Genomic DNA, 26,933 nt, shown 5'->3' with positions numbered 1-26,933 from the left:
ATACTGGTTTGACTGCATCTGCTTCATATTTGCTTTATTACTCCCCTTTTCTTCCCTTCTTCATGTCTGTCGTTTTCCTGAACCATTGAAGAACATATTACATATATCAGGCCCCTTCATCCCAAAATACTTCATCCCAAAATACTTCAGCATGTATTTCCTAAGAACAAGGGCATTCAGAGCCCAATTTTATGAAATCCAAACGATTCAGCATAGATATAAAGCTATTCCTATATACAATCCATATTCACCAGTCCCAATAATGTTATATAGCAATTTTTTTTCAGATCCAAGATCCAATCCAGAATTAGGTATATTTGTCTTGTTTCTCTGGTTTCTTCTAAGCCTAGAATAATTCTCAGCTTTCATTTTTCTTGACATTGACAGTTTTGCAGTTTTTCTTTAATTCCCGCATTCATTTTACTTGATGCGCATTTAAGAAAAGACAAAATAGATTAACCCTCAAAATTTCTTTCTTTTACCTCCTCCCTTCATTTGTCCAGATTCTGAGTTAATTCAAAGGAAGAAAAGGCTGGTTTGAGAGGTCTTAAAGACCACTTCCACAAACAGCCTTCTATCGCTTTTGTTCTCTGACCCCAATATCCAGACAGAGACCTGGGGACAGGGGATTCCTCTCTGCATAAGTGATTTTTAAGCACAGTTTACTGTGAAGAAAATGAGGGCTCAGGAGATGTTGTGAGCTCTACTGCTTCTCAGCTTAGACATTCTTAGACGATAAGCCCTTTATACCTTGTGTGGCAGTAGTGTGTGTGTGTGTGTGTGTGCGCGCGCGTGTGTGTGTATGTGTGTATGCGCACACACCTATACCCCTTTGCACAATAGTTGATGACCATGAAGGGAAAGATTGCAGTCTATCCCAATGCTGTGCATTTCTGAAAGCAGCAAAATTCAGCTGCCTCCATCCCCAGAGTGAGAAAGAGTCCCTTGGGTGCTGGGAAAGGTTCGGTCACTAGGAGGGTGCCCAGGATGAGTGCCCAAAAGGGCCAAATTGCCACAGTTCCACTGACTCAGGAGAGGTAAAGCTTTTATGTCTGTGTCTAATACAGAAGAGAAGCTGAATGATGGAGGAAGAAAGTTGTATGTTCCCTTCATTCTCTGAAATCTAATTTTTTTGAAGTTTTTAGTAACCAAGTAGTATCTCCTGGCAACATGCTAGAATCTTGAGGGTGAATGGAAAGGATTATGATGTATGGAAAAGTCCAAGCTGGACTGGAGACTGAAGTACAGATGAAATCAGTGTGCAGATACTGAAAGGGGAGAAAAGCCATTGTTCATCACAAACAAAAAGAGCCAAAGCAAAAGGCTCAAAGAAGAAATGATGTTGAAAGGATTAAACGTAGTTCCTGAATAGAAGTGAAAGTCCATCACTGCTCCACTAAGATGACTTCGCGGCAGCCTTGCCCCTCAGATGACTTCCGTGTCTACTATGTCCTGTGAGCATCTGTCTAGCACGGCTTTCTAATAAGCCTTCTGATAAGCTCAGTTGGGGATTAGGGTTGATGGGAAGGGGCCATTCTCAAAGGCTTTAGGGACACAAGGGTCTCCTCAGGTTTGACCCATTGGAATTCCCCCCACAGGAAGGGAAGACCTTATTTAATATCCAGGTAATTGACATTCCTAAAGAGTCACAGTCCAGGGCCTCCCACAGCATCGGTAAATATAGTGAAAGTGACCAACAGTGAATATTTCACTTTTTCAAAATTATAAATAGCTGCTTCATGGACACCCATTTTTAAATGCTGTACATGGAAAGAAAAATCATAAAGAACATAGACATTGGGCTGCCTGGTGCAATGGTCACATCACAAAAGGAAGCTCCATGTGAGCCAAGGAGGACTCCTGGGTAGTGCACTGTGTCCTCTGCAGGTCCAGGGGCTTCACACTTATTCTTTACCTCACAGTAAAGGACATCCTAGATGTCACTTTTAGAAATGTTTAGGTTACCATTTTTTTTTTATAGAGGCATGTTTATTTATTTATTTGTTTATTTGTTTGTTTGTTTATACAAGCACTGGGTACAGTCAGAAGCGCGGAGGGTGAGAGAATTCACCAGAGCCAGAGCGGGGAGCAGAGCAGGCAGAAGGACTGAAGTACACTGCTGAGGGGAGCAGCGGGCGGCAGGAGAGGTCTGCGCGCCATGTGGGACCCTCCTCCGGTGGCCGGGGAGCAGCCGGGGATTGAACTGGCGCCGCCAGAGGCCGCGGGCAGCTTGGCAACCCAGCGCTCAACCACTGCGCCACCGGGGAGGCCCAGAAATGTTTAGGTTACCATTTACTAACTATGTAGTAAGTGTCACACACCTTGTACCATTTAATCTAATCCTCACAAAAATCCCCGAAATTCAGGGTAGCATTATTCCTATTATATAGCTGGAAATAAATATGAGCCCCAGATCGTATAAGTAGTAAGAGTCAGGATTTAAATGAAGATCTATGTTTTTATAAAGTCTGTGTTCTTAATCTTTCTCTCCCTCTATGTGTTTGTGTATTTGTATGTATATACTTGTATATACATGTATAATATACACACATTAATCAAACACATTTTAAAATATTCTTTTTTTTTTTTAATAGAGGCATGTTTTATTTGTTTATTTGTTTGTTTGTTTATACAAGCACTGGGTCAGAAGCGCGGGAGGGTGAGAGAATTCACCAGAGCCAGAGTGGGAAGCAGAGCAGGCAGAAGGACCGTAGGACACTGCTGAGGGGAGCAGCGGGAGGCAGGAGAGGTCTGCGCGCCATGTGGGACCCTCCTCCGGTGGCTGGGGAGCAGCTGGGGATCGAACCGGCGCCACAGAGGCTGCGGGAAGCTTTGCAACCCAGCGCTCAACCGCTGCGCCACCGGGGAGGCCCTTAAAATATTCTTTTAACATGTATATATTTTGTTTTCAGTGAGCCTATATGCCATGCACATGCACACACACACACACACACACACACACACAGTTTTTTTTTAGGAGAAAAAGATCCAATTCATTTTCAGGTACAAAAAAGGTCTGGATTTAAAAGTTGCTAGTTGACTCTTTTTTCCACACCACCATCCCTGTGTCACCTGTCCCTTCCTCTTCCCCTCCTCTTAACCTCAGAGCAAGCTCTCAGGATGTTTGTTGTGTCCACTAGTTCTGGAAAGTATTTTATGTGGTAAATTATCTGTTATGTTAATGTCCAGTATTTATTTTTATGATGCTGACTTATTTTTTAAATAAAGATTGATTTATTTATGCATACGAGAACTGGCATACAGGCCAGAGGTGTGGGGGCGGTGAGAGAATTCACCAGAGAGAGGGGGGAGCAGAACAGGCAGATTGACTGAAATACACTGCTGAGGGGAGCAGTAGGTGAGGCAGGAGAGGTCTGCTGTGCCATGTGGGTAGCTCCCTGGCTGGGGGTCGAACTCATGCTACTGTGGCCGTAAACAGCTTCATAGGTTGCGTCTTAACCCCTTGCACCACCAGGGAGGCCCCGATGCTGACTTATTTTGTTGCACATAATTCTCTCAAATCCCTTCCATGGTGTTACAATAATTGTAATTCATCCTTTCTTGTGGTGTGTATATTCCACATTTTCTTGATTCATTCATTCATTGAAGGAGATTTAGGCTGCTTGCAGGTTGTGGCTATGGTAAATAATCTTGTTGTGCATGTACTCCTAATATCTGATATAAATCCCAATAACTCTTGACTGATAGATGATTGATAGGTAGGTAGATAATTCCTTCTCTCTGCATACCATCACATATCACTTAGTGTATTACCATGGGCAAATGACTAAGCCATTCAAACATATCTCACTACAAAATAAGATTTATATATAATTGTTCCTACCCTAAAGCATTATTGAAAACAATTCTAAGTACTTAGTATCTAAGGTCATAGCACCATGCCTATCTCAACCCATAATAGCTTTTGTTACTATTATTTCTAATAATTAAATCACTTGTCCAGAAAAAAAAAGGAAATACTCCAAACTATCAGAATTACTCAATAGCTCTTACAGAAAGCCATAAATTCTTTGTTTAAGCAGTTCAGAGAGTGGATGGCAGTCCTTTCAAATAAAGTGGTGGGCCTCCTTGGTGGTGGAAGGGGTTGAGTCGCAGCACTATGAAGCTATTGGCAGCCACTGCAGCACGAGTTTGATCCCCGGCCAGCCAGGGAGCTCCCCACATGGTACAGCAGACCTCTCCTGCCTCATCTGCTGCCCCCTCAGCTGTGTATTTCAGTCGTCTGCCTGTTCTGCTCCCTGCTATGTCTCTGGTGAAACCTCTCACCCCCCCCCCACACCTCTGGCCTGTACCCCCCATTCTTGTTTGCATAAGTAAATAAAACTTTTTAAAAAAATAAGGTGGTGGTGATCCACCTGGAGAAGTGTCAGAAAGCTACATCCACCCTAACTCAAGTGCAGAAGTACAGGTGCAGCTAGTTTGTTACTACTGATCATCCTGAATATGTAAAATACCTAGATAGTGCAGTGAAACAACTGAAAGAAAGGTTAGATATCGTATTCAGCTAGAGTTCGCAGTAGTAATGTTTGATTTTGTTGTAAGTTGCAGATCTCAGGTTTGTTTTTTTAATATGGAATGCTTTAAAAGTTTGAGTCTCTTCCTTGCTCAAGCTAATGCCTATATTGTTTTAATTTCATGTAAGCACTGCTAACAAGCACAGATAATTTTTATTTAGAGACACAATTTCTGCCTGCCTCATCCATAGTGGGAGCAATGCCTTTTTGGACTTCACCTTGGATGGTGATTGAAAACGCCACTTTCTTGATTAGAAGTAACTCTCCACTGAATGTCTCTGCTCCTAATTGCATCCACTGGGAGTAACGCAGTCTCTGAAGAGACCTGCATGCCTATTAGTAATTTGCAGGCAAAGATGTCTGGGAACAGGACTATCTCACCTTATTTTTTTCCCTTTTTCTTGGAAAGACAATGCTTTTGTTGACATTTCCCATTCCATTTTAAAAGGGGGAAACCTCTGTTGGGTCTGCCATCAAACACCTGCACTGTCCTTGATAGTGGCAGAGGATGCACCAAATAGAATGTTACTAGCTCATGGCTTTGAGATGATTTCCAGTGCTTATGACAAGAACTTTAGAGTGGAAATTGCTGAGTCCTCTCTTCTACCTTATTGCACTAATTGGCTTCACATGGTTTCCAGTCACTCTATGCTTTCCCGCTAACCTGGGACATCCTCCGGAAGAGGTCCTTTCTGGCACCCAAGGTCCCAACATAATTCCACTAAAAATGGGGAACCTGACTCTTGAGTAGATGCTTTTAAGGTAAGGTCTTCATCAAAAGGGGGAAACATGAAACTGGATAAAGAAACCCCGTTCCAAGTGGAGTTGGGAAGCTGTGAAGGGCGGGGTCTCACACACCTGCCTCTACTCTGCAGCTCTTAGAGGCCTCGGGCGCAGAGGCATGAGGCCCAGGCGTGCAGCCAATGAGAAACTGCCTCAGCCTCAACGACCTTCTATTCAAAACAGTCCTTCCCAATTTCCCCTTAGAGCCTTATTAAAGCTGCTGCTTTTTGCCACCTCCAACTTGCCTGTTTCCCCATAGTTGTTTGTCCCGGGGTAGCAATTTCTCTGCACTTTTGGAATAACCTCAGTTTGATGAGCTGAAGACTTTGTGTAAAACGCGATTTCTCTGCACTTCTGGAATAACCTCAGTTGACAAAGGAAGACTTTATTTCATTTCAAGGTTGACGGTATTTAAAATTTTGAACATTTGTGTTTTTAGCCAAGCAGTTCTAGGACTCTAATAGGCTGAAGCTTTCTGTTCTCTTGTGATGGTATTATGATGAAACTTTTATCTCTATCTTGTTTGATTGCAGATACTATTCAGAGTTTAATAGTAAGTAATGCAATTTTGCTTATTTTCTAATTATATTCATTGAGATAAAGTTGGTTTGCATAATTGTATTTGGTTTAGGGGTTATAGGTTCAAATCTCAATTGTATGTTTTCACACCATGCCGGCCACCAAAGCCCCAATAATCCTCCACCAAGGTCTCCATCTCCCACCTAGCCACCCAAGTAATGCAATTTTGAATTCCAGGTTTGAAAAGTTCTGTACTAGGTAGGGAATTTTTTTTAAAGGTTTTATTTATACAAGAACTGGGGTATAGGCCAAAGGCGCGGTAGGGTGAGAGAATTCACCAGAGAGAGTAGGGAGCAGAACAGGCAGGCAGACAGAAGATATTGCTGAGGGGAGCAGCGGGCGAGAGAGGAGAGGTCTGCTGCGCCATGTGGGAATCTCCATGGCAGGCCAGGAATCTAACCCGCGCTGCAGAGTCTGCAGACAGCTTCACAGCGCTGCGCCACCAGGGAGGCCCCCTTGTTAGGGAATGTATTGGGTGGAAGTCTTAGAACTTTTGTGTCTTGAGGTTGAGAGGGCCTTAACAGCCATTTGAATGTATTTTTTCTCAAAATGCTTTGCTTTCCTTCCCGCTGGCCCCACACAGTGCAGAGTGCACAGATAACTACGATCCCTTTCCAGCTAAGGAGGCTGATGAGAACCAGCCCCACTTCCAGGGGGTGACTGGCCTGCGGAACTTGGGCAACACCTGCTACATGAATGCCATCTTACAGTGCCTCTGCAGCGTCTCGCCGCTGGTGGAATATTTTCTCTCCGGAAAGTACATCACCTCTCTTCAAAAGTAAGACCATTTCCATCCCTAGCAGCCCAGCCCACATACCCTCCCCTGCCCCCCAAGATGTGGCTGGGGCAGGAACCCCTGGCCTCCCTCTTCAGGGCAAAACAAGTCAGCAGTGCCCCAGGTAGCCTTTCTAGGGTGAGAAAAGTGGGCAGGTCAACCAAGAAGTGAATGAAGCTTCATTTTCAGTCTGAAGCTACTCTCTTGAGTTAGTGTCTTCCTTCACCATCCAGAAATAATGCTCCTTCCTCCTTCCCAGGGACTGCAGTGAGGTCGCCACTGCCTTTGCCTACCTGATGACAGACATGTGGCTTGGGGACTCAGACTGTGTCTCACCGGAAATATTTTGGTCAGCTCTTGGCAACCTGTACCCTGCATTTATGAAAAAGAGGCAACAAGACGCCCAGGAATTCTTGATTTATGTTCTGAATGAACTTCATGAAGCTCTGAAAAAGGTAAGTGCAATTAATGGCCTTTGAAATCAGATAGCCTTCCGCTTTATCAGCAACTTTTTCATTCTTTTGTTCAATCAACTGCCTATTTTGTGCCACACACAAGTACAGGAGGGGGTGGTTGGGGACAGGAGGACTCAGGTTATTTAAATAGTTTGTATTTGCCAAACTTAGCTGATCATCAGAATCACCTGGGACACTGCACGAGTGAGGGCTGATTCTTAGGCCCTCCCTCCGGTGATACTGAATCAAAGTCTGGGCCTGCCTTCTGAGAAAGCTAACTTGGTGTGGCCAGTGGATCTGCAGCTGTGGGATCCAGTCATCTAGTTCCCTTCGCAAATAACTGTTGCAGTGTCTGAAATACTGAGATGGACATCTTGGGCTGGGGGTATTCACAGTGGGCCCCCCCCTTACCCGACCCCCAAGTTCGGAGTGTTGGGTACCTTGGTGGCAGCTATGTACCCACAAAGTGGGTCAAAGTGCTTGAGTGCATGCAGCCTCCCTCCCTCCCTGTACTCTGCTGTGCTTATTAGCTGATCGACTGATCGCTGAATTCTAGGAAGCTTTCACTCTATTTGACAAAGATGGCAATGGAACCATCACAACAAAGAAACTTGGCACTGTCCTGAGGTCACGCAGCAGCACCCAAATGCAGAATATCAACTAAGTGGGCACTGATGGTAATGGCAACATTGCCTTCTCAGGTTTTTTTTTTTTTTTTTAAAGATTTATGTATTTATGCATACAGGAGCTGGGGTACAGGCCAGAGATGCAGGGGGGTGAGAGGATTCACCAGGGACAGAGCGGGGAACAGAACAGGCAGACTGACAGAAATACACTGCTGAGGGGAGCAGCAGGCGAGACAGGAGAGGTCTACCCGCCATGTGGGTTGCTCCCTGGCTGGCAGGGGATCAAACTTGCACTGCAGAGGCTGTGATTGCTTCATAGTGTGGTGCTTAACCCCTTGCACCACCAGGGAGGCCCCAGCTTCTGAGGTTTTTTAACTGTGATGGCTAGAAAAATGAAACATAGGGAAGGAGAAACCCATGAGGCATTCCAAGTCTTTGATAAGGTCAGCAATGGTTACGTCACTGCCACACAACTACAATGTCACATCCTGACAAACAGGAGAAAAACAGATGCTGAGAGCAGCAGATACCCATGGGAGTAGGCGATGACAAATCAGCTGAAGAATTCACACAGGTGGTGACTGCAAAATCAACACCTCCTTTCAGCTCCCTTTTCCCTTCTAGAAGAATCAAGTTGAATATTTTACCTATCTCTTGCAAAAAAACCAGTAAATTTACTCATCCTGTTTCTATAGCAAAACTGAATGTCAAAAGTACAATCTCTGCACACACAATACCACTTGTATTGGTGGGGGGTCCTGTTCCCTAAAGATCAAGTGACATCAGTTTTATTTATTTTAAAGATATTATTTTTTATTTTTGTGTAGACCAACTGGGGTGCAGGCCACAGGTTGAGGGGGAGAGGATTCACCAGAGACAGTGGGAAACATAACAGGCAGCCTGACTGAAATACACTCAGAGAGGAGCAGCAGGTGAGACAGGAGAGGTCTGCTGTGCCATGTGGTCAGCTCCCTGGCTGGGGATCGAACTTAAGTTTCAAGTGACATCAGTTTTACCATGTAAATACTCATACTGCCTTAACATGGACTCAGTAGTGGACATCCTGCAGCTGCATTTGCTAATGATGCCCAGGCTGTTTGGGCTGGCCAGTTATATGCATGCAGCTTGACCACTGAGCTCAGGCAGGCATTTGTATTAAAAAGAAAACATGAAGAAGCAAATTCCCAACTTAGTCAGGTGGATTCTAGTCAGCTTGTTAGCGTAAATGACAGCTGGTTTACTGAAAATTAACATTTAATTTTACCAGGCCTCCCTGGTGGCACAGGGGTTAAAGACACAGCGCGCTATCAAGCTATCACCAGCCACTGTGGCACGAGTTCATGCCCTGCCAGCTAGGAAGCAACCCACACGGCACAGCAGACCTCTCCTGCCTTGCCCGCTGCTCCCCTCAGCGGTGTATTTCAGTAGATCCACCTGTTCTGCTCTCCACTCTCTCTGGTGAATCCCCTCTCCCCCCAGCACCTCTGGCCTGGACTCAAAAAATTTTTTTGGTTTACCTAAGATTCTAGGGAGGAACTTGAAGGGTAAAATGTCTAACAGCAGCCCCACTAACAGGATGGTCCTCTTGTTCCCCAATCCATGGCGACCATGACATGCCCTGGTGACAGGCTTGAGTGTTTGAGGCTGCTCCATTGTACTCGAGTGTGTGGGGAACAGCCTATCACCATTCATACAGGCTTTTTAAAATTCTTTTATGTATTTTTTTACATCATTTTTCATTTTTGCACAATGTATGCATTTTCATCTTGCTTATATTCCCACCCCCCTTTTTTGGACCCTAATCCCTTCTCCCTTTCCACCCCCGGCCCCCCCCCCTCCCCTGCCAACCCAGTGTGTCTCTGGTTTATAGTTTCTTGTTGATTTTGATTTTTACTTTACTATAATTAGTCTTTTTCCTGGTCCCTTATTTAGGTTTTCTTGATTCCTGCTATGAGTGAGACCATCCAGTATTTTTCTTTTTTTTTCTGGCTTATTTCGCTCAGCATGATCCCTTCCAGCTCCATCCATGAAGCATCTTTGGACTGTTTTTAAAACCTGACCCATGATTTGCTGCCAATAGAGCTGACTGTTGACTTCAGCACAACCATCCACACTGCTATTTAAGAAATTATAATTTATACCCATTTTAAATTGTCAGCACTAGTTTTTTTTTTTTTACCAATTAAAGGCAATTTACCTAATTTGAAATCCATTTTATTTATAAAAAATATATTCCTCGTGAAATAATGTATGGGACTTAGCAACTTAAATGTTGATGACTACAAACCCTTGGAAATATTCAGCTTAGTAGCCAATGAAAGGATATATATACTGCAAAGTGTTCTTCACTGAAAAGGCCCAACCCAAGTTCTTAATTGCATTCAGGCATACATTTAGTAAAACCTGAAATTACCAGTAACTATGGTTTTATAAGACTCACTGCCTTCGTCCTTGATGTGAGAGCCACACTCTGGGAAGATATGTCCTTGATTTTTATGCAGTGTCCCTGTGCTGATGTTAGCTCACCTCATGTCTAACATTTGGGAAATACTTCTCATAGAAGATCACAAATGATAGTAAGCATTCTCACCTGCAGTTTCATTTTTCATTTTTACTGACAAGGTAAGCTAGAGAGGCAGGTGGTGGTCAGTAAAAATCACTTAGATCTTCATGTACAGCCAATATGAAGTAATTAGCCTTCTATTCCCAAGGCGAAACTTGGAATTATAGTTAGGGTGGGAGACCTTGCAGCTGATGTAATGGAAGAAGCAAGTGCACAGCTCCAAGTTAGAGCTGCATGTGGGGCTGAGGTGTCTCCAAGGTGTAAATGGCAGGTATTGAATAAGATTGATGAGAAAAATAAATACCGCTTCCTGGTTAGAGTCACTGTGTGGATTTGCATGTTCTCATATCTGTGGGTTTCCCGACTCATTGCAAAGTGTGCACACTAGGCTCATCAACGTGTCTAAATTGTCCCAGTCTCTAGGTGTGGGTGTGGCCATCCTGTCCAGGCCTACTTTCCTGGGAATCGAATGATCCCCAAGCACCTGAGAAAGTCTCTGGTCACCATTGACCCTGAACTGGAATAGGTGGAAGATGAATCAATGTAAATGACTGTTTAATGTTAGAAGTATTTGGGATCTTAGAAGTTTGGTGATGCTTTTGTGACCAGAAATATGCCACAAGAACTTAACTTTTTTTTTAAGGATTTATTTATTTATGCATACAAGAATTGGGGTACAGGCCAGAGGTGTAGGGGGTGAGAGGATTCACCAGAGACAGAGTGGGAAGCAGAACAGGCAGATTGACGGAAAACACTGCTGAGGGGAGTAGCAGGTGAGACAGGAGAGGTCTGCTGTGCCATGTGGATTGCTCTCTGGCTGGGGATAGATCTTGTGTTGCAGTGGCTACAGACAGCGTCTTAACCCCTTGCGCCACCAAGGAGGCCCTAACTTAACTTTCATTTCTATCAATCAGCCTGTCGTCAGATTGGTTTCACTATAAATCGTTTTGCTAGAAGTCAGTTTCCAAGTATTGAATGTCGACATTAAGTGAGGATTCACTGTCTTCTACTGAGGCTATAAAGTCCTTGAAAAGTCAAGGTGTATTCCCTTAAGGAGGGGAATGACTCAATTTACAGAAACCACACATAATACATACTGTTAAAAAAATCTTGGGCCTCCCCGGTGGTGCAGCGGTTTCACGCTGGGCTACGAAGCTGCCCGCAGCCTCGGCAGCGCTGGTTCAATCCCCGGCTGCTCCCCGGCCACCGGAGGAGGGTCCCGCATGGCGTGCAGACCTCTCCTGCCGCCCGCTGCTCCCCTCAGCAGTGTACTTCGGTCCTAATGCCTGCTCTGCTCCCTGCTCTGGCTCTGGTGAATTCTCTCACCCTCCCGTGCTTCTGACTGTACCCAGTGCTTGTATAAATAAATAAATAAACCTTTAAAAAAAAATTTGTTTCTAAAAAAAAAAAAAAAGAAAATCTTTATTGTCTAATCATGAAGTGGGTTGAGGTAGCAGTGTTTCATTCCGAGGGGAAAAAAAAAAGTCCTAATAAAGGGCCTCCCCGGTGGTGCAGCGGTTGAGCGCTGGGTTGCGAAGCTGCTCGCGGCCTCTGCGGCGCCAGTTCGATCCCCGGCTGCTCCCCGGCCACCGGAGGAGGGTCCCACATGGCGCGCAGACCTCTCCTGCCGCCCGCTGCTCCCCTCAGCAGTGTATTTCGGTCCTTCTGCCTGCTCTGCTCCCTGCTCTGGCTCTGGTGAATTCTCTCACCCTCCCGCGCTTCTGACTGTACCCAGTGCATGTATAAACAAAAAACAAACAAACAAATAAATAAATAAAAACATGCCTCTATAAAATAAATAAATAAAATAAAAAACACCCATTCTCCTTTATAAAAAAAAAAAAAAGTCCTAATAAAACCTTTTTTTTTTATTGATAACCAAGTATTGATTTGGGGCAAATTTATGTCTTGATTTAGTACCACCGAAGACGATCATATGAAAAAGGATCGATTCCAAGATGCTGCAGGAAGATGATTGCCAATGAGTCCTCCATCATCACCCGGCTGTTTGAAGGGCAGCTCAATTACAGCATCGTGTGTCTGAAGTGTGAGAACTGCACCTACAAGAATGAGGTCTTCACAGTCCTCTCCCTCCCCGTTCCATCTGAGTATGAATGTGCTCTTCAGGTAGAGATTTTTTTTTTTTTTGTGCTCTATTGCCCCAGTTCTTTTGTGTTTTTTTAAATAATTTTTTAGCACCCGTGCACCATCACCTCAGTCCCCTGTGCTCCTCCCTCCCTCCCTCTGATCCTCTCCCTCCTCCTCCCCTGCAGGATGTCTTTGGTTTATAATTGTCTGTTTTTGCTTTGTTGTGTTTTGTACTGTTATTTTTTTTTTTTTTACACTGATGTCTTATTTGGTTCCCCTACATTCCTGCTATAAGTGAAGGTAGGGATTTTTTTAAGGCTTTATTTTAACTTTATTTTTTATTTGTCAGTCATTACATGTCTGAAACTTTGGGGTTGCATGAGTATGCCTCCATAAGTGCTTCTCTCACCCTCCACCAAACTCCCCCACCCCACAATGCCCTTCATCCCCTCCCTTAACCGCATCTTCTCCCATTCCCCTTGGTGAACATGGTATTTTTTTGCAAAGCCTCAGAATTGTTGTTGCTGTGGTTTGCCAGTATATGCTTTTTTTTTTTTTTAAAGATTTATTTATTTATTTATACAAGCACTGGGTACAGTCAGAAGCGCAGGAGGGTGAGAGAATTCACCAGAGCAGGGAGCAGAGCAGGCAGAAGGAGCGAAGTACACTGCTGAGGGGAGCAGCGGGCGGCAGGAGAGGTCTGTGCGCCATGTGGGACCCTCGCCGGTGGCTGGGGATCGAACCGGCACTGCAGAGGCTGTGGGCAGCTTCACAGCTCAGCGCTCAACCGCTGCACCACCAGGGGAGGCCCATCAGTATATGCTTTTTTGTTTTATTTATATTCGTAGATAAGTGAAATCATCTGATATCTGCCTTACGTTTTCTGACTTATTTCACTAAGCATTATCACATTAAAGGCCATTCTTTTTGCCCCAAACGGCATATTTTGACTTTTTAAATTGCTGAGTAGTATTCCAGTGACTATTCCTTTCTTTATCCAGTCATCTGCTGCTGGGTAGTTAGGTTGGGTCCATGACTTGCTAATTGTGAGTAATGCTAACATAAGTCATTTCATATTAGTTTTTGTGTGCTTTGGGTATGCACACCTAGCGGAGGTATTGCTGGATCATGTGGTGTTTCCATTTAATTTTTTATTTTTATTTATTTTTAAAGATTTATCCATTCATACAAGAGCTGGGGTACAGGCCAGAGGCGTAGGAGGGCAAGAGGACACACCAGAGACAGAGCAGGGGACAGAACAGGCAGACTGACCAAAATACATTGCTGAGGGGAGCAGCAGGCGAGGCAGGAGAGGTCTGCTTCACCACGAGGGTATCTCCCTGGCTGGCTGGGAATTGAACCCACACTATAAAGACTGCAGATGGCCTCACAGCGCTGTGCTCAACCCACTGTGCCACTGGGGAGGCCCTCCATTTTATTTTTTAAATGTACCTCCATACCACTTTCCATAGAGGCTGTACCAAATTGCGCTTCCACCAGCAGTGTAGGAGAATTCCTTTTTCTCTACATTCTTGCCAACATTTGTTGTTCCATTCTTTCCTGGATATCTTTTGTCTTTCTCTACCTGACTCTGGGTTTTCTCAGAGCTGTTTCCCACATTTTCTGTTGTTTTTTTTTTTTTTGGTGGGACCCTCGCCGGTGGCCGGGGATCGAACTGGCGCTGCAGAGGCTGCAGGCAGCCTCGCAACCCAGAGCTCAACCGCTGCGCCACCAGGGGAGGCCCTGTTTTCCACATTTTCTAAGTATGAAGGGGGCTGCTTTATAACTTTTAAAAAACTTAAAAAAAAATTGTAGTTCCATAGCAATGTCTTGTGGAAAAGTAATATAGAGCCAAAATTACTATCTACAAGCTGTATTTCTAAATGTTCTCAATAAAACAACCTCATTGTAATCTTGAAAAGTTTATTCAACTTGTATATTGAGATGGCTTGGTATATGTATTTATATTTTCTTGCAATATTTTATGGCCCTACCTCATGTGGTCTGTAGGCACAGAGATTAAAATGGGATGGCTCTAGTTCATTCACTGGGAAGGCAGCCTCTCCTTTGCCAGGGAGAGTTTATCCCTCTCCAGGCTGCTACGATGACATTGGTATCGCCTGGACTTGTTGACTTTGAGAAACGTCCTGAGAATTACATTTCCATAGAGCTTCCAAAATTTTAATATAACAGAAACCTAGGTTGCAGTTGATCCAGTTTGCTCACAATTTTTTTTTTTCTCAACAGGACTGTCTCCAGTGTTTTTTTCAACAAGATACACTGACCTGGAACAACCAAATTTATTGCTCCTTTTGTGAAACCAACCAAGAAACAGCTGTAAGAGCCAGTATTTCCAAAGCACCAAAAATAATTATCTTTCACTTAAAAAGGTATGGATTTTGATATATTGGAGCTTTTTGGGGAAAAACTTAATTGAGATATGATTCACATACCATAGAATGGACACATTTTAAGTGTATATTTCAGTGGTATTTGGTATGACATTAATTTTGTAAAACCTGTGGTAACATCTATATAATATAAAATTTTAACCATTTTGCATACAGTTCATTGGCATTAATTGCATTCACCATGTTGTGCAATAATCACTACTGTTTTCAAAAACTTTTCCATCATTCCAAACAGAAACTCTGTAACCATTAAGCAATAACTCCCTATTCTTCTCTTCTTCCCCCAACCCCTGGCAACTTTTAATCTGTTTCTATAAATTTGCCAATTCTAGGTCTTTCCTATAAATGGAATCATAAAATATTTGTCATTTTTGCTGGCCAGATTCACTTAGCATAATGTCTTTTAAGTTCATCCATGTTGTGATATGTCTTTATTCATTCCTTTTTATGGCTGTATGTCTATCATATTGTATTTGTTCTTCTTTAGATGGAAAATTAGCACTCAGTCACTTTGAGTACTTTTTAAAAAATGCATTTCCTGGTCCCACCATTAGGGATCCTGATTCTGGAGTCTAAGCAGTTTAATTTGTAATATATTTTTTTAAATAATCCCCCCCCAACTTTTAAAAGTTTAAAATCTACAGAAAATTTTAATATATTATGGATACTCATGTACTGTTCACCTAAAATCTTCATTATTTGGTGACTCTGCCACATTTTTTTTCCCTCTTTCAAGTTCTGTTTCTCACTGTCTTACTCCCTCCATTCCTTTTCTCTTACTAGCTGAGCCAGTTGCAGTAAGAGGCAAATACCATGGCATGTCATGCTTAAACACTTCAGCATGTATTACCTGAGAATAAGAACATTTTTCTATAATCGCACCTTATGTCAAAAATTTAACAATTACCACCTAAGATACAGTACATATCTAAGTTGCTCCCCTCCCAGATATCTTTCAGAACTTTTTGCCCAATCTAGCATTGAATCAGGGCCATATATTGCATTTGCCTGTCTCTTTAGTCTCTATTTTAATCTACAATAGTCCTTTCTCCTTTCTTATAAAAGTTTTTCCCCCCACATATTGAGTGTTTGAAGAACCCACTGTTTATATTATGTTCCAGGTCCGGATTTATCTAATTGTTTCCTTATGCTTATATTCAAGGTAGACTTTTTTTAAAGATTTATTTGTATTTATGCATACAACAACTTGGGTATAGGCCAGAGGTGTGTGTGGGGTGGTGTGGGGGGGGGTGTAAAAGAATTCACCAGAGTGGGGAGCAGAACAGGCAGATCTACTGAAATACACTGCTGAAGGGAGCAGCAGGCGAGACAGGACAGGTCTGCTGTGCCATGTGGGAAGCTCCCTGGCCAGGTTGAACTCATGCTGCAGTGGCTGGTGATAGCTTCATAGTGCTGTGACTTAACCCTTTGAGCCCCTAGGGCGGCCCCCAAGGTAGACTTCTCAAAACAAGAATTGGGCATAGGTGATGTTACATACTTGTCTTCACATTGTATCAGGAAGGACATAGTTAAATTTTGTGTCATTATTAGTGATACTCTTTTATTTCTTAGTTAATGTAGTATCTGTGAGATCTTGCCATATATAGGTTTAGTTTCCACACTTTAGTATCACTCTGGACTCATGGACATTTTAAAATGTAATGTTCTCATCACTATTATTTTTCTTTTTTTTTTTTTTTTAAAGATTTATTTATATAAGAACAAGGGTACAGGCCAGATGTGTGGGAGGGTGAGAGGATTCACCAGAGACAGAGCGGGGAGCATAACAGGCAGATTGACTGAAATATACTGCCGAGAGGAGCAGCAGGCGAGACAGGAGAGGTCTGCTCGCCATGTGGGCTACTCTGCGGCTGGCAGGGATTGAACCAGCGCTGCAGAGGCTGCAGAGAGCTTCACAGCATGTGCTCAACCACCTGCGCTACCAGGGAGGCCCACTGTCATTTTTCTTGATATTCAAATTACTCAAATAGGCTAGTGGGAGCCCCTTCAAGTCAACTCCTGTGACCCCATTAGTGAGTTTGTTTAGGCTTATTAGATTGTAATTACATATATAAATTTATCCTTTTCAGGTGTTCTGTGAATTTTTTAAAATTTTTTTTCTTTTTTGCATTGAAGAACTGGGGTGTAGGCTAGAGGTGTGGGGATGAAAGGATTCACGAGACAAAGTGGGGAGCAGAGCAGGCAGATTTACGAAATACATTGCTGAGGAGAGCAGTGGGCGAGGCAGGGTTAGTTCCCTGTCTGGGGATCGAACTCAAGCTGTAGCCATGATAGTGCTGAGACTTAACCCATAGGCCACCAGGAAGGCTCCCAGTTCTGTGAATTTTGACAAATACACACAGTCGTGTAACCATCACAGCCAACAAATTATTTGCATTACCCCTAAATGTTTTCTCATCTCCTTCGTAATCAATCTCCTCTCCTGATCTCAAGCCCTGGAAACCTGATTTCCATCCTTGTTTTGCCTTTTCTAGAATGTCCTCTGTGAAACCATATGTAGCCTTTGAGTTTGGCTTTTTTCATTTAGCATAATGTTTCTGAGATTATCCCATGCTGTGGCTGCAGTAGTAGTGGTTCCTTCCTTATTGCTGTGTAATTTTCCCTTTTATGAATGTACACAATTGGTTAACATTCACCAGTCAATGAACATTTAGGTTTTAAGTTTGGGACAGATGTGAATAGAGCAGCTCAAATACAGTTTTTTATGTGCATGTCTTCATTTTCTTGAGATCATATCTAGGCACAGTCTCTGTGATACTCCCTTAATTTTTTCAAACAAGATTTCTTGCTTTTTGGCACAAGACTATCTCTGGTTCCCTAGTCATTCCCCTGGCCAAGACCTAAATCATAATGGACATACTTTATTTTTTGAAAGGTTCCTGGGCAATTGTAATATGAACTCAGATTTGGGAAGTGCTGATCTATAAACAAATGGAGAATGTGACAAGATTTTCTTTTTTTTTTTTAAGATTTATTTATGCATACAAAAGATGGGGTATAGGCCAGAAGTGTGGAGGGTGAGAAGATTTATCAGAGACAGAGTGGGGAGCAGGACAAGGGGACTGACTGAAATACACTGCTGGGGGAGCAGTGGACGAGTCAGGAGAGGTCTGCTCCACCATGTGGGTCAGCTCCCCGGCCAGGGATCGAACTTGTGCTGCAGTGGTTGGTGATAGCTTGATAGCACTCTTTAAACCCTGCGCCACCAAGGAGGCCCCTAAGATTTTCACCAGACCTTTTAAAACCTCATAGCTCTAAGACGGCATGTTGTCAAGACAATGTGCTGAAACCAAGACATGGAGAAGCTGTATTAGCTGCTCAGCATGGACAGCATCTGCTGAGTGGAGTCTTCAGGAAGTTACCACTATTATTTCTACTTCCCTGGGTCTTGAGAGCCTGGCTTTGTCCTTTCCATGTTGATTCTGTATTGTCTTACTCCGTGCCCCCTCCAGTTTCAGTTTTGGTGAGGTTTGTGGATGTAGAGTTTTAAAATAGATGTAGGGCCTCTGTGGTGACGCAAGGGGTTAAGACGCAACCTATGAAGCTATCCGCAGCCGCTGCAGCACAAGTTTGATTCCCGGCCAGCCAGGGAGCTACCCACATGGCACAGCAGACCTCGCCTGTATCACCTGCTGGTCCCCTCAGCAGTGTATTTTGGTCAATCTGCCTGTTCTGCTCCCCACTCTGTCTCTGGTGAATCCTCTCACTCCCCATACCTCTGGCTTATACCCCAGCCTCTTGAATGCATAAATAAATCTTTAAAAAATAATAAAAGGGCCTCCCCAGTGGCGCAGTGGTTGAGCGCTGGGCTGCGAAGCTGCCCGCAGCCTCTGCAGCGCCGGTTCGATCCCTGGCTGCTCCCCGGCCACCGGAGGAGGGTCCCACATGGCGCGCAGACCTCTCCTGCCGCCCGCTGCTCCCCTCAGCAGTGTGCTTCGGTCCTTCTGCCTGCTCTGCTCCCCGCTCTGGCTCTGGTGAATTCTCTCACCCTCCCGCGCTTCTGACTGTACACAGCGCTTGTATAAATAAATGAATAAATCTTTAAAAAAAAAAAAGAATTTAAATAAAATAATAATAATAATAATAAAATATATGTAGATCGGCAGGGTGGGGAGAAGTGATTTATGTACAGGTCTGCACAGAATATTTCCAAGAAATTACTTTTAGCTGTATTGGAATTTATCAAATATGTGGGCTTCAGTGATGATTCACGATCTTTTTATTTCACACACTCTCTCCAGGTTTGACATTCTGGGTACAATGAAAAGAAAACTGAGAACACATATTCATTACCCACTCACTAACTTGGACCTTACTCCTTACATCTGTCCAGTTTTTCGGAAACATCCTAAGTATAACCTCTGTGCAGTGGTGGTGAGTAAAACATTGAAACTATTGAAAATATTTAACACAAATTTAAAGAAAACTAGAATGATATGCTGGAATACCGACTCCTGTCTTTCCCTGACTTCTCCTGTTTTCTCCTTGTGAAAAAAAAACAAAACAAAATACAGAGGCTGGAAACTTGCTGCTTTGACCTAGAATGTAGAGCAGTGAAAGAATAAAAATGCCCTCTCCAGTGCCTCTCACTTCCTTTCACCCAGTGGCTATTTCAGATCTAAGGATATTCGCTAATTGTGCCCTCAGGACAGCAGGTTCGTTCCAAGAGCTTTATGTTGAATGGTCAGGAGCTACTCTGTGGCCAAGCCTCCAAACACTGGGCGCTTAATAGTTACAAGACTCACTGGCTGTACACACCAAGTCCTCGGGAAACTCTGCTGGTTCCTCTTGGCTCTAAATCAGTGATTGTCAGGCCACCCTGCTGGCGCAAGGGGTTAAATCTTAGCACCATCAAGCTATCACCAGCCACTGAAGCATGAGTTTGATCCCAGGGAGGGCCCATATATTTTTAAATTAGTGTTTTCACAGTCTTTAGAGAGACACCTAGAAGAGAATTGCTGGATCATATGATAGTTCTCTTTTTAATTTCTTGAGGAACCGCCATACTGTTCACCATTAGGACTGCACTGATTGACTTACCAACTGCATTTTGTAATCTATTGTATCTATTATCATTTCTCCTGTTACTGGGCAATGAGGTTGTTTCCAATACTTTGCTTTACAAATACAAATAATTTTGTTGAATGCACTGCATATGCTAACACATGGAACTGTGTGTATGTTTTCCCAGACTACATTTTTGAACTACTGACCTAAAACTCTTCTTAAATCTATTAACATAGCCAGTGGGATTGATTTTCTACCTTTTGCTTTTCTTTTTTTTTTGCTAAAATGTTTGTATGTTTACATCTGTTTTCACAAGTGAGAAGTCTAACTTTGTCACTGTCCTTTCTGTCTTCTAGCCTCATAAAATGTGTTGGTCATTGTCTTCTATTCCTTGGCACAGTTCCTATGAGATAAAAATAACCTGTTTCTTGAAAGTCTGGTGAAATTAAACAGGAAAACTACCTGGTCCTAGAATTTTTATTCTTCATGGGTAGTTTTTATAATGTTGGCTCAATTTCCTTTAGTCATGATAGGTTGATCGACCTTATCTTTGGTTAAAAATAAACTTTATTGAACTAAAACCAATATGCAGAAAACTTCAAATCATGTGTGTAAAACTCAATGAATTGTCATAGTGAACATGTCCAGGTAACTAGAACATAGTTCGGATATATATGGCCATGCCTGTGTGCCTTCTGACATGAGAATCCACACTGTGGACAGGATAAATTTTCTTACTTTTATCCTTATAGGATATGGAATGACACAGTATTACTTTTTTTAAAAAAAGATTTATGCACACAAGAACTGGGGTGTAGGCCAGAAGCATGGGGGGTGAGAGGATTCACCAGAGAAAGAGTGGGGAGCGGAACAGGCAGATCTACTGAAATACACTGCTAAGGGGAGCAACAGGCGAGTCAGGAGAGGTCTGCTGCGCCATGTGGGTAGCTCCCTGGCAGGGGATGGAACTCATGCTGCAGTAGCTGCTGATAGCTTCATAGTGCTGAGACAACTCTTTCTGCCACCAGGAAGGCCCCAGATACTCTTGTATCTGGCTCCTTTGGCCCCAAATTATGCTAACTTTCATATTGTCGCATGTGTCATAGTTCGTTCATTCTCATTGCTGTATGTATTCCACTGTGTGAAAAGACTATTTACTTTTATGGGCATTGGGTAGTTATTGCCTGTGAGGAATATTGTTGCTGTGAACGTTCTGGTACATTTTTTGGTGAACACAGTTCTTTTGGGTATATACCTAGGGGTAGAACTGCTGGTTCAAAGCTATGCTTATGTTCAGCTTTAGTAAATACTATCCAACATTACTTAAAATTAAGTATATTTTAAATCGTGTGTTATTAATTTTTTCATATTTATTAGCATAAAGTTGCTTGCTTTATTCTCTTTACATTTTGAAATCTCTGTTGTATGCTCAGTTCTCTCTTCATTCACTATTATGTGTCTAATTTTTTTTCTTGCTCAATATTTGACTAAGGTTTATCTATTACTCATCTAAAAGAACCAGTTTGTGGTTTTGTTAAATACCTTTATTTCTTTAATGTTCTGTATCATTCACTTCTAGTCCTTATTCTTTTATTCTACTTGGTTTTAATTTAGTGCTTTGATCCACTTGTTATGTTAGAGGTGCATTTAAATATTCCAAACATCTGGTTTTTTTTTTATAGTTGTCTTTTTGTTACTTATTTCTAAGTTAATTATATTATTTTTTTTTAAAAATAGTCCAAATATTATTCATTCTTGGTATGTAGTGGTCTGCTTTGTGACCTGGTTCTATGTATGCTTGAAAGGAATTTTAAAAAATAAGCATTCCATATATCCGTTAAGTATAATTTTTAACTGTTCAAATAGTATCTAATCAAGTCTTTTCCCCTTAATTCAGAGATGTTTATTAAGATAGATGAACTTGTCAAATTCAGTAATTGTCATATTTTTATTTATATAATTTCAAGCAATATTTGCAAATTTATAGCTTTCTGTGGGGAATATTTTATTCTTAATCATGCTTTTTCCAGAATATCTAGTCTGATATGCTAAAACTATGCCAACTTTCTTTTGGATGATACTGCTTGTTTTCTCTCTATCTTTTTTCCTTTTCTCTTAAATGCTATTATGATATTATATAAATATAAAAGACTACACATGATAGATATCATGAAACATAATAAATGAAGGATAATAATAAATGAATACCTATGAAATCATCACTCAGCTTGCAACCTTGAATATCACCAGTGCAATTGCATCTATCTTAATGTGCTTCCCCTATATCCTTTGCCTTAGACCCTTGAGGTTAACTACCCTGAATTTAATGCTGATTACCTTGACTGTTAGTATCATTTTATTATATATCTCTAAACAATATATTGTTTAGCTCTTGCATTGGAGCTTTATAAAAATGCATTATATTTTTTGGACTTTGACAAGTTGCTTTTTTACTGTTCTGCTTTTAAGATTCATCCATGTTTGTAGCTGTAGTAATGTCATATTTAGCTATAATTTCACTAATATATGATATATATTGTGTGACTATATTATCCTTTGTTTAATGATGGACATTTGATTATTTCAGATATTTGCTATACTGAACAATGTTGTATGGGGATCTTAGCATAAGTGTGTGAGAGCTGTAGTATACATATGTGGAATCACTTAGATCATAAATTATGTGCATATTTAATTTTCTAAATAATGATACTGGTTTTCAAAGTGATTATATACACCTACTACCATCATCAGACTTCATAACTTTTGCCAGTCTTAGTGGGTCTGAAGTTATATCTCATTTGTTCTTAAAATAATTTGTGATTATTAATAAGGTTGAGCAATTGTAAAATTCTGTTATATTAGTCTTTTCTAGGAAAATTAATTTTTTGCATATTTTAAAGGATTGTTTTTTTGGTACTGAGGTTTTTTTTTTTTTAAATATTTATTTATGCATACAAGAACTGGGGTGTAAGCCAAAGGTGAAGGGGGTGAGAGGATTCACCAGAGACAGAGTGAGGAACAGAACAGGCAGACCGACTGAAATACACTGCTGAGGGGAGCAGCGGGCAAGACAGGAGAGGTCTGCTGGGACATGTGGGTTGCTGCCTGGCTGGCTGGGGATCAAACTTGTGCTGCAGTGGCTGTAGATAGCTCGATAGCTCTGTCTTTAACCGCTGTGCCACCGGGGATGCCCCAGTACTGAGCTTTTTTTATAGTGCTCCTTTGTGGGTTATGTATGTTGCAAATAACTTCTCAGTTTTTGGTTTGTACACACTTTGTTTCCCAATTTCATGGAGATAATTCACATACCATAATATTCAACCTCAGATGCATAGCTGAATGGTTTCTAGTATAATCAGAGTTGTGCACACAACACCACGATTCAGAAATTCCCTAACCTATTCCTCTTCCCCAAGTCCCTGGCAACCACAACTTTCTATGATTGGCCTTTTGTGGACTTTCGTACCCATGATATTATACAATCTGTCACCTTTTATAAATGTCTTTCACTGAGCACAAAGTTTTTCAATGTTCATCCACACTGTAACCTGTTGTTTTGCCAATTATTCTGTTGTTGTATATACAACATTCTATGTATCTACTTAATCTGTTGATAGACATTTGGCCGCTACTCTTTTTTGGCTTATTATCAAGAAAAGCTGCTATGTACATTCGTGTACAGGTTTTTGCATGAACATCTTAACATGCTTTAGATATATACTCAAAAATGACAGAAATCAAATTGTAACTCAATTTATTTTTTTTATTTTTATATTCCCCATATAATTGCAGCCCCCTTATTTTGACCCCAATCCCTCCTTTCCCCGCCCTCCCCTCCATAGTGTGTCTCCGGTTCATAGTTGTTTGTTGATTTTGATTTTTTTCTTTCTTATATTCTTTTTTTTTTTTTTTTTTTAAGATTTATTTATTTATTTATACAAGCACTGGGTACAGTCAGAAGCGCGGGAAGGTTGAGAGAATTCACCAGAGCCAGAGCGGGGAGCAGAGCAGGCAGAAGGACCGAAGTACACTGCTGAGGGGAGCAGCGGGCAGCAGGAGAGGTCTGCGCGCCATGTGGGACCCTCCTCTGGTGGCTGGGGAGCAGCCGGGGATCGAACCGGCGCCGCAGAGGCCGCGGGGAGCTTCACAACCCAGCGCTCAACCGCTGCGCCACCGGGGAGGCCCTTCTTTCTTATATTCTTTTTCCTGGTTCCTTATTTAAGTTTTCTAGAATCCTGTTATGAGTGTGTAACTCAATTTTTAAAAAGATTTATTTATTTATGCATACAAGAACTGGGGTTCAAGACAGAAATGCAGGGGGTAAGAGGATTCACCAGAGGCAGAATGGGGAGCAGAGCAGGAGGATCTACTGAAAGGCATTGCTTAGGGGAACAGTGGGCAAGGCAGGAAAGGTCTGCTGTGACATGTGGGTAGCTCCCTGGCTGGGGATCAAACTCATGCTGCAGTGACTGCAGTTAGCTCCATAGTGCTGCATCTTAACCCCTTGCACCACCAGGGAGGCCCCTTTTAGCTCAATTTTAACCTTTTGGGGAAGTGCCAGCTGTTTCCAAAGTGGCTATAGCAATGTATGAGGTTCTAATTTTTCATATCTTCACCAACACTTGTATGGCTAATATCAAAAAGCCAGTAACAGGGGCCTTCCTGGTGGCGCAAGGGGTTAAGATGCAGCCTGTGAAGCTGCCGGCAGCCTCTGCAGCATCTCCCGGCCAGCTAGGGAGATACCCACATGGTGTGGCAGACCTCTCCTGTCTCACCCGCTGCTCCCCTCAGCAGTGTATTTCAGTCAGTCTGCCTGTTCTGTTTCCCACTCTGTCTCTGGTGAATCCTCTCACCCCTCACACCTCTGGCCTCTACCTCATCTCTTGAATGCTTAAATAAATAAATCTTTAAAATATATATATATAATTTTTTGGTTGATAGTTTCATGTTCTATGGATGACTACCCCAAAGTGGGAATGCTGGACCATACATTATTTGCATTTTTAGTTATTTTTTTTTTTAGGTAAATCCAGATCATTTTCCAAAATAACTTTATCAGTTACATTCCCACAAATAGTGTATGAGAGCTCCTCATACTCTGCATCCTCTTAGGTTTGGTTTTTGCTATATCCCATTTTACTATATATGTATGTGTGTGTGTGTAGTAAATATATATATATATATTGTTACATGAGGAGTTAATATACCTCATTGTGGTTTTGACCTGCATCTCCTTTATTAAAACTGATGTTGAACATTTTTCCATAGATATGGAAAAAATATATATGGAATATATATTTGGAAATATATATATAGCTGGAATATATATGTAGGCCTTCTGAATATAGTCTTTAGTATAAATTGTCCATTTAGATCTGCTGCACATTTATTGATTGGGTTGTTTGATTTTTGTTGTTGTTGTCAAATTGAATATATTTTTAATGTATCTTGGATGTCTGGTTACATCATATGTGAATATTTTCTCCCATTCAGTAGAATGCCTTTTTAATCTGCTGATATTTTCTTTCTCTGTGTAAAAACTTTTTAATTTGAGGTAACTCCAAGTATTTTTGTTTATTTTATTTTATTTTATTTTATTTTGTTTTTGTTCCCTTACCATAGGGTTTGAGTTTTTTTTTTTTAAGATTTATTTATTTATGCATACAAGAGCTGGGGTACAGGCCAGAGGTGTGGGGGGTGAGAGGATTCACCAGACAGAGCGGGGAGCAGAACAGGCAGATGTACTGAAATACACTGCTGAGGGGAGCAGTGGGCGAGACAGGAGAGGTCTGCTGTGCCATGTGGGTAGCTCCCGGACTAGGGATGGAACTCAGGGATGTAGTGTAGAAAGACTCTTCTTTCTCTACTGTATGGTTGTGGCTCCTTTATCATAAATGAAGTATTGACATATGTGTGCATTTATTTCTGTGCTTTCAATTCCATTACTTTGATCCATGTTTCTATTTTGATTACACTACCATATTGTGTTATTACTGCTAGTTTATATATAAAATCTAGAATTGCTTTATTTGAGGTTTTTAATGACTCCGTATGAAGTTCTAATATTTTTTCTATTTCCCTGAAAAATATCATTGGTATTTTGAAGCAGATTGCATTAAATCTATGTATTGTTTTTGGCAGAATAGTTATTTTATGTTTTTTTTTAAAGATTTATTTATGCATACAAGAGCCGCGGCACAGGCACTCGTGTTGCAGAGGCTGCAAATTGCTTTACAGTGCGGTCCTTAACCCCTTGTGCCACCAGGGAGGCCCAGAATAGTTATTTTAACTACTTCATTCTCCCTATCCATAAACATGGAGTATCTTCCCATCTCTTTATATTTTTACCTATGTCCCTCAGTAGCAGCTTGTAATTTTCACTGTATAAATCTTTTACTTAGGTATTTGATTCTTTTTGATGTGATTGCAAGTGGAATTATTTTCTTAATTATTTTCTTCCTCATTATTTGTATTTAAAAATGCAACAGATTTTTGTACGTTAATTGTGTAACCTACCACTTAGCTAGTTTTTGTTTTCAGTAAATCTTTGAGTCTTTGGGCCTCCCTGGTGGCGCAAAGGGTTAAGCACCGCACTATGAAGCTGTCTGCAGCCTCTGCAGCACGAGTTCAACCCTCGGCTGGCCAGAGAGAAACCCACATGGTGCAGCAGACCTCTCCTGTCTTGCCCACTGCTCCCCTCAGCAGTGTATTTCGGTCCTTCTGCCTGTTCTGTTCCCCGCTCTGTCTCTGGTGAGTCTTCTCACCCCCCGCATCTCTGGCCTGTACCCCAGCTCTTGTATGCATAAATAAATCTTTTAAAAAAAAAAAAAACTTTGTCTGTAGGATTTCCATATACAGTATCCATCATTTACTCACGATCGTTTCATTGTTTTCCAGTCTGGATTTCTTTTATTTCCTTTTGTTTGATCTAGCAAAATCTCCAATACTAAATTAAACAAAAGTAATAAAAGTGGGTAACTTTGTCTTGTTCCTGGTCTTAAAGGAAAAGCTTTCAGTTACCATTAAGTGTTGTCTGTATGTTTGTAATATATGGCGTTTATTTACGTTCCTTCTATTCCCATTAAGA

At 41.8% G+C, this 26,933-nt stretch overlaps 1 protein-coding gene across 2 annotated transcripts in view; it reads left to right on the top strand.

The window, feature by feature from the left end:
* The first annotated feature begins 1,204 nt into the window (after positions 1–1,204).
* The window catches only part of USP50 (ubiquitin specific peptidase 50), a 63,779-nt gene continuing 38,050 nt past the window's right edge, over positions 1,205–26,933 (top strand). For both annotated transcript variants that reach the window (XR_008554203.1, XM_037502471.2), the window contains exons 1-6: positions 1,205–1,454; positions 6,481–6,675; positions 6,932–7,127; positions 12,234–12,443; positions 14,652–14,794; positions 19,078–19,210. Coding sequence is in view for 1 of the 2 variants with exons in the window: in XM_037502471.2 (XP_037358368.1) it covers positions 1,402–1,454; positions 6,481–6,675; positions 6,932–7,127; positions 12,234–12,443; positions 14,652–14,794; positions 19,078–19,210 (930 nt within the window). In the remaining variant the exon portion in view is untranslated. The remainder of the gene's footprint in view (positions 1,455–6,480; positions 6,676–6,931; positions 7,128–12,233; positions 12,444–14,651; positions 14,795–19,077; positions 19,211–26,933) is intronic.

Source organism: Talpa occidentalis, unplaced genomic scaffold (genome assembly GCF_014898055.3).
Source record: "Talpa occidentalis isolate TD23 unplaced genomic scaffold, MPIMG_talOcc4v2.1 talOcc4.11, whole genome shotgun sequence".
NCBI classification, from domain to species: Eukaryota; Metazoa; Chordata; class Mammalia; order Eulipotyphla; family Talpidae; genus Talpa; species Talpa occidentalis.
Note: the sequence above shows the minus strand (reverse complement) of the source record. Positions and strands in the feature narration are given on the sequence as shown.